Source organism: Rhipicephalus sanguineus, chromosome 9 (genome assembly GCF_013339695.2).
Source record: "Rhipicephalus sanguineus isolate Rsan-2018 chromosome 9, BIME_Rsan_1.4, whole genome shotgun sequence".
NCBI classification, from domain to species: Eukaryota; Metazoa; Arthropoda; class Arachnida; order Ixodida; family Ixodidae; genus Rhipicephalus; species Rhipicephalus sanguineus.
Window position 1 is genome coordinate 5,228,172 of NC_051184.2, and position 13,745 is coordinate 5,241,916.

At 47.3% G+C, this 13,745-nt stretch overlaps 1 protein-coding gene across 3 annotated transcripts in view; it reads left to right on the forward strand.

The window, feature by feature from the left end:
- Positions 1 to 13,530, forward strand: part of LOC119404476 (latrophilin Cirl) — a 355,375-nt gene extending 341,845 nt beyond the window's left edge. For 2 of the 3 annotated variants that reach the window (XM_037670981.2, XM_037670982.2), the window contains 5 exons: positions 5,763 to 5,866; positions 6,599 to 6,767; positions 8,667 to 8,795; positions 10,404 to 10,470; positions 11,172 to 13,530. In XM_037670981.2, coding sequence (XP_037526909.1) covers positions 5,763 to 5,866; positions 6,599 to 6,767; positions 8,667 to 8,795; positions 10,404 to 10,470; positions 11,172 to 12,151 — 1,449 coding nt within the window. In that variant the 3' untranslated portion in view covers positions 12,152 to 13,530. The remainder of the gene's footprint in view (positions 1 to 5,762; positions 5,867 to 6,598; positions 6,768 to 8,666; positions 8,796 to 10,403; positions 10,471 to 11,171) is intronic. The other variant, XM_037670983.2, reaches the window with a different exon arrangement.
- Positions 13,531 to 13,745: the final 215 nt, after the last annotated feature.

Here is a 13,745-nt window from a genome sequence, read left to right on the forward strand (position 1 = left end):
TTTCCCGACATTTCTTTAAGCCATGACAGGGGGCAATGATCAGTCTCTACCGCAAATTTGGTCCCTTCGAGATAACAGCGCAGTTTTTGAATCGCCCAAACAATACACAGGCACTCTTTTTCCGACGTGCTGTAAGCCTCTTCCCGCGGGGTCAATTTCCGACTGAGGTACAGCACGGGGTGTTCCTCACCCTGCTCGTTTATCTGAGAAAGAACGACACCAAGACCACGATTACTAGCGTCGCACTGGAGAATGAATTGGCGACTGAAATCAGGTGAAGCCAAGACTGGTCCTAGAGATAGAGCGTTCTTCAATTTCAAGAATGCTTCCTCTTTTGCATTAGTCCAAGTGACCTTTTCCGGTTCCATATTCCTCAAACTATCCGTTAGAGGACTCGCGAGTTGGGAGTAGCTCGGTATATAATGTTGATAATATCCGGCCATTCCCAGAAATGATCGAACATCTTTCTTCGTCACGGGCTTCGGAAAGTTTAGTATTGCTGCTACCTTCGCTTTCATCGGCTCGCGCTTTCCGCGTCCTATCTCGTGACCCAGGTAAGTGACACTGGTTCGCCCCAACTGGCACTTCTCTGCCTTTACTGTCAAGCCTGCTGCTCTGAATCTATCAAGTACTTCCCTCACGTGCTCCAAGTGGGAACTCCAGTCATTCGAAAACACAGCTACATCGTCCAGGTAGGGCAATGCGAATTCACTAAGTCCCTCCAGTACCCGGTCCATCAATCTTGAGAAACAAAATGGTGCGTTCTTGAGGCCAAAACTCATTGTCACAGGTTGAAAAGTACCGAAAGGCGTTATAAAAGCTGCATGGCGACTGGCTCTTTCGGTTAAAGGTACTTGCCAGTAGCCTCTCACTAAATCAAAAGTAGATATAAACCTTGCCTTGCTAACCAGCTCCACTCTTTCTTCAATGTTCGGCAAAGGGTAAACCTCGTCCTTAGTGATCGCATTTAACTTTCTGTAATCCACACAAGGTCGTGGATCCTTTCCCGGTACTTCTACCAACATCAACGGAGAGCAGTAATCGCTGCTTCCTGGCTTGATCACTCCTAGTTCAAGCATGCGGCTGATCTCACTTTTCATAATCTCTTGATTCCTTGGTGACATGCGATAGGCTTTAGATGTAAATGGAACTTCTGATGTTAGTTCAATGTCGTGTGTCACCAAGTGTGTCCGTCCCAGCTTCTCCGTGAAGCATTCGAGGGAGTCCTCTATGACTCTCCTTAAATCCTCAATTTGTTCATTGTTCAGCTCACTCTTATCCACAGAGTGCGCGATGATTTGTTCTACAGTCGGAGCCATTTCGCAGAGAAAGGAAGGCACCTCCGTAGTAACGTCCTGAGAGTGATTCAAGGCAATGCTCACCATCTCCCTCCTTTCAAAGTATGGCTTTAACAAGTTCACATGATAAACTCGCTCTTCCTGTCTCCGTCCGGGTAACCTTACCAAGTAATTTACCTCAGACACGCATTCTATTATCTCAGCCGGTCCGTCCCAGAGGACCTCGAGCTTGTTCTGCCTACTCGGGCGCAATATCATCACCTTGTCGCCAACTTTGAATGTCCTCTTTCTCGCATTCTTATCGTAGTAGCGCTTCGCCGCTTTCTGGGCTTCCTCCAAGTTGGCCTTTACAATTTGTCGAGTCTCATTTAATCTTCCCATTAGTTCAACTACATATTCTACCACACTCTTATCAACCCGTTTGTCTTCCCAAAGTTCCCGAACTAGCTGCAATGGGCCCCTAAGGTTTCTTCCATACACGAGTTCTGCAGGAGCAAACCCAGTCCCTTCGTGCTGCACAGTGCGCAAAGCGAAAAGCGCGCCTGGAAGACAACAGTCCCAGTCTACTTTTCGCTCATGGCACAACGCTCTCAGCACTTTCTTAAGCACAGCGTGCCATCTTTCAACACTGTTGCTTTGTGGGTGATACACGGAGCTGGGTAAAATTTTGATTCCGCATTTCTCAAGAAATGTGGTCGTAAGTGCACTCGTGAAAGTCGTCCCTTGGTCTGATTGTATCTCCGCTGGGAAACCAAGGCGAGAAAACACTGTCAATAGGGCATCTACTACCTGCACTGAAGTAGCCTCTCTTAGCAGTATGGCTTCAGGGAATTTTGTTGCTGGACACAACATAGTCAATATGTACTTGTAACCAGCCTTGGTCTTAGGTAGGGGTCCAACAATATCAATAACAACCCTTGAGAACGGTTCTGAAATTATAGGCACCATTGGGGCCTTCCTCTTGTCGTTGGATTTACCCACCTTCTGACACGTCTGACATGTTCGTACGAACTCCTGTGCATCTCTAAAACAACCTGGCCAGTAGAATTCCTGGAGTAGCCTCTTTTTAGTTTTGTTCACTCCGAGGTGCCCTGCCCACGGATGATCGTGGCAAAGACTCAGCAGATCCTTCCGATAATCGGCTGGAATTACTATCTGATCAAAGCTTCTGCCTCGTTTGTCTTTGTAATGTCGATAAAGGATACCATCTCTTTCCCTGAACTTAATGTTACTCGAGGAGACGCCTTCGCCCAGGCTACTGCACACGACCTTAAGCGTAGGGTCGTTTTTCTGTGCGGCCCTTAGTGTATCCCGACCAACATTCAGTAGTTTATGTAGAGAAGGCGCAGTCGGTCTTACCAAGGAGCCTTCATCCTCGGTTTCGGTGAGTCTTTTACGCCCAGCGCCTTTCTGCGGGCGCTCCGCTTCAGCATCAATTTGATCTTTTGCGGCACTCACAGGTACCTTGACCTCCGTCTGCTCCACTACGTTTCCCCCAATTACTGGTTCTTCCAGTCCAGGTTCCTCTTTCCCGTCTGAATAACGCAACTGCACTGAAAGCTGTCTGGCTTTCGATCGCGTCAGCGCAAGCACCTGTGCATCCACGTCACCAAACTTTTTTCCCTGCTCATTCAAAAGCGACTCGGATTTATTTGAAAAAAGGTATGGATACCCCTCGGGCAACGCTTTTGATACCGCTGCCACTGTTTCTAAAGTACCGAATGGCCCCTCAATTTCAACTTTTGCCATTGGCAGGCACACAGAGTCCTCACTGACTGCTTGACGTATCCAAGCGCATTCAGAAACATAGTCCTTGCTTGATACGTACTTTGGGTGGACCACGTCCATGGTGGCCGCTGAGTCCCTAAGTACTCTACACTTCTGGCCATTTACAACTAGATCTTCGGTGTACGGTTTTAGTAGCTCGTTGTTACTGGGATCACTGCTTATTATGGTCGCGAATACACGCTTTTCTTTTCGGCAATTTCTGGCAAAATGACCCGCTTCTTTGCAAATGTAACAAATGGTTGGCCGTCTCTTTTCCAGTTTCTCTGACTGACTCTCTGGCCCCTTTCCTCGGACTTCCTGTTCTTTGTTCACGCTAGCAGTGGGTTGCGATGAATTTAGCTGCCCTTTACCCTCTCTTTCCCGCATATCTCGCGGTCCTTTATAATAAGGCTGCTGCCCAGGGTGAGCCTTTCGATAGCCCTGACTGCTTAGGTTAGTCTCTTTGAAGCCACGACTCGCCACATACTCATCCGCAAGTTGCCCTGCCTTCTTCACACAGACGCCAACTTGTCTGTCTCTCACCCAAAGGCGTATGTGGTCCGGCAAGCACTCATAGAACTGCTCGAGACAGATTAAATTCTGAAGCTTGCCGAAGTCGCCCTCTGCACTAGAGCCCTTTATCCATTCGACCAAGTTATCAGTAAGGCTACAAGCAAATTCAACAAAGCTTTCATTCGCTTTTTTCCTCCCTGTTCTAAACCTTCTCCTAAACTCTTCGGTGGAGAGCTTATACTTGGAGAGCAGGCTTGACTTCACCAAATCATAGTCGCCTGCTTCACCAGCGCTAAGACGAGCAACAACTTGTGACGCCTCCCCCGGAAGCAACGCAAGCAACCTTTGTGGCCAAGTGTCGCGGGTGAATGAATGTCTTTCGCACATGCGTTCGAAATTCACAAGGTAAAGACCGATGTCATTCCCCACACTGAACGGCTGAAGCAAACTAGTCATCTTTACATGGTTGGACGAAGCGGCTGCCACACTCGCTCCCGATGCCAATCTCGCTTGCTCGAGCCTTATCCTTTCGAGTTCAAGCTCAATTTTCCTCTGTTCTCTCTCAAGCTCTAACTCAGCTTGCCTTTGTTCCCTCTGTTCTTTTCTTTCTCTAGCTTCTGCCCGTTCTTTCTCAATGCGGCATATCTTTTCCCATGCCTCTGCGATTTCGTCCTCTTCGAAATCAACTTCCTGAATTGCGCAGCGGATCTCGGGTTTCCTCATTTTCTGACTCACTTCCACACCGAGCTCTTCCGCCAGAAGCAGCAATTCATCTTTTGTTAGCTTCCTTATATCCATGGTAAGCAAGAGCCGACTACACCAACTTTCGAAATAACCACACACCCTGTGGTGGCAAACGAAAATTAATATGCCCGATTGAACCCGGTTCTAATCGTCTGGCAAACAGTGGTCGCTCAAGCACTCACCGATACCACGAGCGTGCGATGGCCTTGTCTCCCGGAGACGTTGCCTCATCTGCCGATCCCAGATCGACGACTTGCTCGTTGTGGAGCCTTCGCCGCTTGCCTCGTCTGCGTAGTGGAACCCGATGATCCCGGATCGTCGAAGTTCCTTCCCTTCAGCAGGTGTCCGCCAGCCTTCTTCTCATCCCGCCGCTGCCAACCAGTTTCTTCGGGGGCGTGGGAGACTGCGGACTCAGAGATGGTTATTGAAGGGTTTTTAATAAACTACGCGACCCGAAAACAAAGGGCCCCAGGCCCGATTGAGTTTACAAGCGGTTTTCCGAGCAGCTTGACTCGTTGGCTGCCGGAGGTGGACTCCCCATCGCCTCGTCGACGCTCTCTCCCTTCCACGACGACCACGTGACCCGGCCGCGGCTTCCAGGCGCCAGCTCCTGGGGTCGAAGGTCGAACACATCGACGCTTGGTTCCAAAGCAAGGGGCGCGATGACAGGCAAACACCTCTCGTCCTCCCCGTAACCGTTCCAGGGAAGAGCCGTGGTCTGTTCCCTATCAGTTTTACGACCGACGCGGCGGTCTCAGGCTCGCGGGGTGCGCGGAAACGGCGTGAAGCCATCTCGGGCTGCAACACCGATATATCTTGAACGGACAGTCCGCGAAGCTGCTGTCACGCAACAAACGCAACAGTTGCATTCTGTGGTCTTTCGTCCCTGAAGTTTGCGCTATTTAGCTGTTCGAAAGGTGTACCAACTAGCCCAAACACGCACCTTGCTAAGTATTTTAGAAACGGAAAGCTCCCCTGAAAAATGCACTGGGCGTCTTTGAGCCCCTAAAGAATATCTTAAGTCAGCTTTTTGCTTTCAAGTTGTGCGCCTTACCTCGATCAAAGTCTATGTAAGCAGCTTCTTATGTGACCATTGAAAAAGGTTTGCAACCTCTGTGTGCATTGGAATTGTATTGGGACTAGATGGTACCATATAAAGGTCAGTTGTTGTTCTGGCCCTTAGCAATAACTCAATACGTGCTGCTTCTGATTTTAATACTGGGAATTTTGCTTGGATGGTGCCTCGTGCAAGTTCGTCATAGTAATATAGTATCCAAATCTCTTCTGAGGTAGCTCAAACTGGTAGTTCAAACTGACTCAAACTGGAGACAAAGTAGAGCTCTGGATTATCAACAGCCGACGTCTGGCTGGCAATTTCTGTAAGTGTCATGAAATAGTAGTTGCTGAATATTTACAAGTGGTCTCTCCATTTCCTCCCAGGGCTGTGTCATCTTCCTGTGCATCTCGGCCTGTGTCCTGTGTCACCAAGGGAGCACCACGACTGCGGTCAAGTGCAAGGAGGAAGCCAAGCTCCGCAGAGTTCGGTACGTTGTTTCAGTCTCATAGTACAATCAATCAATCAATCTGTTTTATTTCCGTTAACTATCTGCAACAACAAAACGAATCTATCTGCAAAGCCACTCTAAATGATCTCAAAAATGTGGGATGCACTACAGGTTACACACACCAAACGTCCTGACGGGGACGAGCAAACATACAGTACACCATACCTCTTACATAATCAGATGGACACCATCTTCATCAGTTTACTATTAGTCAAACATTACTGAAATGAACGTAGATATGGCTGATTGTCTTATGTAACAAGCTAAGCATGTAACTTTCTTTCTGATAGCATGTTGTGAATTCATGTTTGTAACCATTACCAGGTGTAACTACAGCATTTTCATGTTGGATGCGGCTGTCACAACGAGGTTTACTTCATTATCACGACACATGAGGAAGAGTTCTAGCGATGTTTACTTACTTCAAAATACCTTACAGACTCCAAGGGGTGCATGGAGGGGGGGGGGGCATCATAGAATGAAAAAACGACAAACACCTTATGTATGGGAGTTGCAAGAATTTACAAAAATGTGCTTGCCAAGCGTTTGTTTCACGACACACTGTATCATGTCAGCTACCTCCTCAGCGTAAACAGCCGTTCATATATGCGCACAAGCACTTTAATTGGTTGCTCATTTTCGTTGGCATTTCTACCTGTACACTGCTTTCAAGAAGTTTAACAGATTTGTCGTTCCTTTGTTGCCTTCCAGAAGCGACATATGGTGGGCTGTCTTTCTGGTGGCAATCATGTCTCTCGCCTGGGGCTCGGGCATCCTCTACGTCGTCAAGTACACGGCCATGTTTGCCTACTTGTTCTGCATCTTCAACAGCCTACAGGGGGCCTATGTGCTCTTCTTCTGCTGCTGGAAGAATGAAATGGTAAGGGTTAAAATTGACAACCGAGCCAGTTGGCTTGCATTTGTTATCGGGTTCATGCAGCACTCACAAAAGCAGAGGACAGCATTGAGGGATGAATGGTACATGCCCTGTCCTGGATGCAGAACATGTGCATGCGGGAGGAACACATCCTGTGCTGTCTCGCAACTACACTTCTGAGACAACGCATGTCCTTCTCATCGTGTTCACGTGCATGTTCTGCATCCAGGATGCTATTGAGGGATGAACGGGACATGTATGTACTGTCCTGGATGCAGTACATGCACATGAATTTGATGAACAGGACCTGCCCTGTCTCGTAACTGCAGTTGTGAGACAGTGCATGTCCTTCTCATACTGTTCATGCGCATGTTCTGCATCTAGGACAGTGCCGAGGGATGAATGGGACATGTAGTGTCCTGGGTACATATGAACGGGATGAACAGGACCTGCACTGTCTCGCAGCTACACAGTTGTGAGACACTTCATGTCCTTTTCGTTCCTTGTCCTCATCCTCGTGAGCATTGCATGAACTAAGCGATAAGTGTTACGCGCTGCCTTTGCTCAGGCGCATGAAGCGTATGTTGACAACATCAGGCCACTCTGCCACTCTGAGCTACAAAAGAGGCATGACTCCTTCCCAATTGGAACATGAATGAAGATAGAAACACCTTGCACCTGTAGATTCGTCATGATAGAGACAGCTATCACCTTGTTTACAGTCTTTCTCAAGTGGAAGACCCTTATTAGCTCGTTCCTGGTTGATACCATCTCCCCGTTTATATACTCATTATTGAAAATGTTCAAGATGGCCTATTTGGGCCTGTAAGACAAGGAAATTTGTCTTGGGGGCGACTGATAGACTAAATGTAATTCAGTTTGATGCATTTAATGAAAGCATTAAAAAAAGTGGTGTCCGAAAGTGCTGTTATCATTAGGATTTCTGCTAAACAGACATGACTTTGATACTGATGCATGCAAGTTGTAGTTTTCAAACAAATCTTAGCTAATTAGACATACTTTTGCAACATATTTTTAAAACTTTCGCTGAGAAAGAAAGAAAAATATACCACCCGATATCTTTTGTGCGTCAATTCATCATGAAGCATGAAGACATAATTACGATTCCAGGCCCTTCCGGCTGCGCTTCATTGTGGAAAAAAGCCGTGAAATGTTCATGTACCATGCTTTACGTGCACATAAAATAAGTTAATCCAACAGCCTTCGTAGCCTGCCGTGCAGCTTCAGCTTGTTAAGGGGTACTGACCCGAAAATTTTCAGCTGTCATTTTTTTGGTGTCAAATGAAAGGCCACGCCCCCCAGAGCATAGAAAATGTACTGGTAAGCTTGAGTGCACCCTGAAAATGTAATTACAGTATTTTTTAAAAAACTGGTTTTGGTTCCTACTGCACCTGACGCCACAACACGATATGAGCCTCTCGTCATGTGCTCGCGCAAGATATCGTGACATTTCCACGACTGCTTCGTTCCTGCTCCATGGGTGATGCACAGTTGGCGATTTTAAATTTCTTTTTTGTGACAAACAAGTGGCCATTTTGAATGTTCTGGTGCCTGACGTCATCACAACTAGCCACGCTGGTGCGTGAAGTCACTAGAATTGGCACTGTAGCCTGACGTCATGGCAATGTCGATGTCAGTAGGTGCGGCTTGCAAAAATGGACTTTAATATCGAAATAAAATATCTTGCCAGCATTTACTGAGCTTCGCACTTGTACAGAGCCGTCTCTGTATACAGGAGATTTGTACGGCAGAGGTAACTCGCCTTCAAAAATTCGTGTCAGTACCCCTTTAAACCCTGTAAATGTATTTCATCCCAAAATGTCTGGCACTTCAATGGTGGCACGAGTCACGTACTGACCCTGCAACACCTCCTCGTGGCAGGTGCAAGAGGAAGTGCAGCGGGTCTTGAAAAACGTGCCCTGGCTTCCCGAGTGCCTGCGACGTTCTTCCGGGAACGACGACAACCCCCCGCCGCACGTGCTGTCCAACGGCACTGCAGCTCAGCTCAGTGTGGGTACCCCCCCCATACTACCCCCCTCTGTATCCTCTATTGCGCCAGGTATAGCACCGGCACTTTTGCACCACTTTATGCACTTTTTTTTAACGTTTTGTTCGCCCGCCTTACCCCACACCTCGGTAGCTTATGTCTCCCCGGTAGAGTTAGCCCCCTCCCTACCTTTTTGCCTGCGTATCCTCGCTGCTTGGATGAAGCCAATTGTTTATTTGGTTGGTGGCGGTATGCAGTATGCTGTGGCTTTCTGTTTTGCTTGTAAACATAGCGTTTACGTTGGAAATAAAGTAACGGGAGTGTGAAGGCACCCAGACAAGACATGATTGAAACGTGGCGTGGCCGACCGGGGCCAAAGAAGGAACACTTTTTAGAACCAATCACTCATCTAAACATTCCTGGCATGAAGACAGTACTGGTCCACATTGCTGTTTCAATGGAGGTGCACGATTTTGTGCAACTTAAGCAGGCAGCACGGATAGTTTCAAAGCACAGCATGTGTAGAATAGACAATTTTTAGAAAATGTGTAGAGAACTACGGGATCGAGAGTATAAAACTCACTTGGCTAACTTGCAGAGGAGAAGCAAGGAATGAATTGGGAATTGAGAAAGAGATTGCTTGTTGGGTGGAAGTGCACACATGGAAATACAGTCACATCGTAAAAATTGGTCACACAGGCCAATTAGGGCACCGGGTTACTTTATACCTTCAGCAACGCACTTTACAGACTTATCAAAGCTTACCTGTACCTTCATGTTCATGGTAGGGCTGTGTTCGGAATAATATACATTTGGGCAGACACAGTAGTTCATTGGCATGTACTGATTTTGCAGAAAAAGGCGCAGAAAGGAGTGCTTTGGCAAGCTGCAAAATTAAGATTTACTCGGATTTATTTGTCGTAATATTGCGACTACCTTTACCTTCTACCAGCAGCTTTGCCATGTCGCAGTGTTTCGTTTGCTATTCGCTGAACAGTATTACAACATAAGCAAAAAATTTTTAGCCAGGTCAGTCCTCTTGTTCCAGTCGTACTAGAAACGTACATTGTCTTTATATACTGTGTATTCTTGCTTACAAAAACACTTTGGTGTAATCAAAGCTGTTGTGGCTTTTCTATTTCTTTGTCCTAAAGTAAACAGAAACACTTTCCAGTCTCTAAACTCAAGCCTTAAGAATGAAGGCGAAAATATTTCACTTCTTGGCAGCCACTGTCTTTTTTCATTTCTTTGATTTTCCTTGCAATGTGTCTCCCTTCACGGAATGCCAATTCACTTCTTTAATCCACATTCTGTCAAAACTAAGATTATGGCATAGGTAGCCACAGTGGTAAACCTGCATACCATTACCCGCCTTAATTTCACGCGATCACTTATAGTTTCTATGTTCTTCTGGTGCTGGTGCATTGAAAGGGCTTGTTAGCACGAACTTTCTAATTGCTGCTCTTGCAAGAAGGCAGCTTCAGTAACTAACACAGTACAAACGAGTTTAGACTCCTCTGTACATGCAAATAATCCTCTTACTAATTACTAACCCATCAGTTCTGCACGCTTGATGTTATACTTATGCATCCCCTGGCTGTTTTGTCATTGTTCTTGAACTTGTATTTCAGGTTGTCCAGCAGTCTTGGAACTCACAGGACAAAAATTCTACAGTTACCCCAAAGTTCACCATACCAGGTAAGATACTTCAGACAGATTGCTTGTACACAATTGCTTCAGATAGATTGCTTCAGTCAGATTTCTAGGTGATCACGCAGGCTATAGTTTATGAGAAAATGCAATGGCTCTTACATTTTTTTCGTCATTTGCAAGTCGAAACTAAAATGTACAATGAGTACAAGTACGTAATAAAACGCCTTGTTTGCATTTGGGTCTATTTGTATAGAAATGAAAACAATAATTAATGTTGTTGGGTGAGTTGATTCATAATTTAATGGAAAGATAAATGTCAAGCATTTCAAATGTTACACATTGACCATATTTTTGTCGAAACCACGCCAATATGCTTACCCTCACCTGACCTTGTCCAGATATGCAAGCATCTTCGTCTGTGTGTCTATTGGTGTACAATGAAGAACAAAATGCAGAAATATCACTTAAAATGGTTAATGTACTGCACAAAACACTGAGGCACAGAAAAAAAGGCACAAACAGAAAGAGTGCTTTCTTTGGTATTTCAAGCTGATTGTTTTGCACTGTATATGAACAATTTCATTATGAACCAATTAGCGTGCAAAATCGTGCTTAACTGCATAGGTTAAATGTTGCAGTATTGATAGCAATAGTAGATGCGTAATGTCTGTAAGAGTAATGTCTGCTAAAGCATAATCTTGGTGAGCACGTGCTCATGACCAGATGCATTCTTTCTGTCATTCCAGGTCACCAATCTATGGACAGAGTCAGCAACAACCGCAGCCTGGCACTCGCTTCTCCCGATGCTAGTAGCCGGATACTGGAGCAAGGGCAGAACAACATTAACGCCCTGAGCCAAGTTTCCGGTGGCACGCTGCACCGAAGCTCGGCCAGCAACAACATAAGCGGCATCAACAGTCCTGAACAGCAGCCTTCACACCCCAACAAGCTCCAGCGCACCCCAAGCCACCTGAAGAGCGGCCAAGCGGCCCAGAACGGACCCCATCACCGAACTTGGGCTCACAGCCGGAGGCCGGGACACTACTCGGATTCGTCGAGCGTCTACAGTGCGTTTGCAGACCACATCTATGAGTCCATCGACGGTGATGCCTCCTCGGTCGATCGGCTGTCCGACGTCCCTCCGCCGCCCGCGCCTCCCCAGTCCGAGGCCTTCTACGGAGACCTGTCTGACATGAGCCAGCACTCGTCGTCCAGCTACGGCTACGACCAGCGGCCACTGCTCGTCACCCCGCTGCCGGGCAAGTACCAGGCCACGCCCCTGGCTCACGTCATGCAGGGTTTTGCCAGGGACTACGCCTCGTCCTCGCCGGAGATGCCGCGCTACGGCACGGACCAGCAGAGGCACTACGGCTCCGGCCGTCGCAAGCACGACATCATCGGCTTCAATGGGCCTCCCTACTCGCCCAAGATGCTGTACGAGGCAGCTCTGGCGCAGAGGCTAGAGGACGCCCCAACTAACTTCTCCTCGGACTCGGGCATGGTTGCCGACAGCGAGGACTGCTGGGGCACGTCGCCGACGCTTCCGGACTTGTTGCACGGCCCCGTCGAGAGCAACCCTGTGGTGATGGCGGTGTTGGACGGTGAGAAAGTGGTGAGCAGGATTCGTCCGGACGCCATGATGACGACACCATCGGATCCGAGATTACAGCAGCAGCAGCAACAGCCACAGCATCCGCAGCGATACAACCTCAGCACGTATTGCTAACCGGAGTCGTGTGTGTGTGATTCGCACGTGCATGCGCAGGTGGGCAGTGCGCGTGCGTGTGTTCTTTTTTTTTTGCCTGGTTAGAAATTCTTGTCGCATAGGACTTTTACGAAGCAATCGTGTACTTAAATGAAGAAGGACTGGCACTTACGAGGGACGGACTGTGTGTGTTCCCCAGTCCACGCACCCGTCCACGAGCGGACTCTTTGGTGTCTCGGAGGAAAGCAGGTGTAGAAGAGAGAGAGAAGCCGGTTCCGTGAATCCTAAGCATCTAGTCGTCGAACACAAGAGTGAAGGGAGGAGTGCTAGTCGCTGGCGAGAGCAGAATTGGTGCAGCCATTCTTGCTCGCCGCCCGTGATCGGAGGTGGGGCACGCACGTCTCTCGACTCCTTAATTTAAAGAAGCAAATGACGAGAGACTGAACGGTGCTTTTTGCTAAGAAGCCAGGTCGAATCGACGGCTTTGTACATTTCTTTTAATTATTTGCTGTAAGTACAATGTAAATTTAGACTTTTGCTCTTGTATTTAAATGTCCTTGTCTTGTGTTGTCCTTCATTTTTTAAAATTCCTCTGTCACGAGTGAACCCAGGAGAGAATCAGGCATGAGGCCGGTAGTTTTTTTTTTTTTGTCGGTGTTCTGTAAATAAGGCATGTGAGAGCTATTTTCGCAGTTTCGTAAGTCACCCACTGCTACAAGCAAAGCGTCACCAAATCACCGACAGTGCTGTACATAGTGTAACGGAACAAACATTGGTCGCACAAACTCTATTTTCTTGCTGCCACTTTCACTCTTTGTGCGCATGCATGCCAGGCTTGCAATGCGTGACCAGTCCACTTTAAATCTCTCCGGTGTTAAACGAGATCTGTTTGTGGAGAACAAAGGGCCGAGCGAAATAAAACTGAAGCTTGGCTCAGGCGGCATTCATGTCATTCTTTAATCATCACAGTGTGCTGTCACGTTTCGCGTCTTGAATAGTGCTCCCGTTGAAACATTCCTGTAACCACCTCCAATTTGAAGCACGCTAGCAATTTACAACAGCCTTTGCCTCGGAATATGAACTAAACAAATATTTCCCGTACGAGCCTGCACAGACGTTTGCAGCTGTTCTGTGATCCCAATCATTGCCTAAGTTATCCAGAGAAAGGACATTGTGTGTGTCTGCATTAAGAAGACGTTTTTCTTGAGTGATCCGAGACTGCCAGAAGCTGTTGTTTATTTAAGATGTTGGAAGTTCTTGCTGTGATGTCGCGGCTCGAACTAATAGCAGTCACTTGTCGGCAGCATGGGAGGTTGAGTGAAGTCGAAAGGTCTGTGGCCTTTCTAGCACTTGTTGTACAGAAGTGTGCCAAATAAAAAAAATGTTTCAAATCTTGCAAACCTGTGTGCTAGTGTTTTCTTTGTCAGGCTGAACAGGCCTTAATTGGGCTTTGGTCCGCGAGGTGGTGCACTGAGCAGCCGCGACATTTTGCGGGTCATGTCATTCGGGCACTGCAGACGAAGTATCGTAGATGTCTATGTCATCTAAGCCGTCATGCGGAGTTCGCACACATGCACACTACGCAATAAATGGACACAGCATACATGGATGTCCT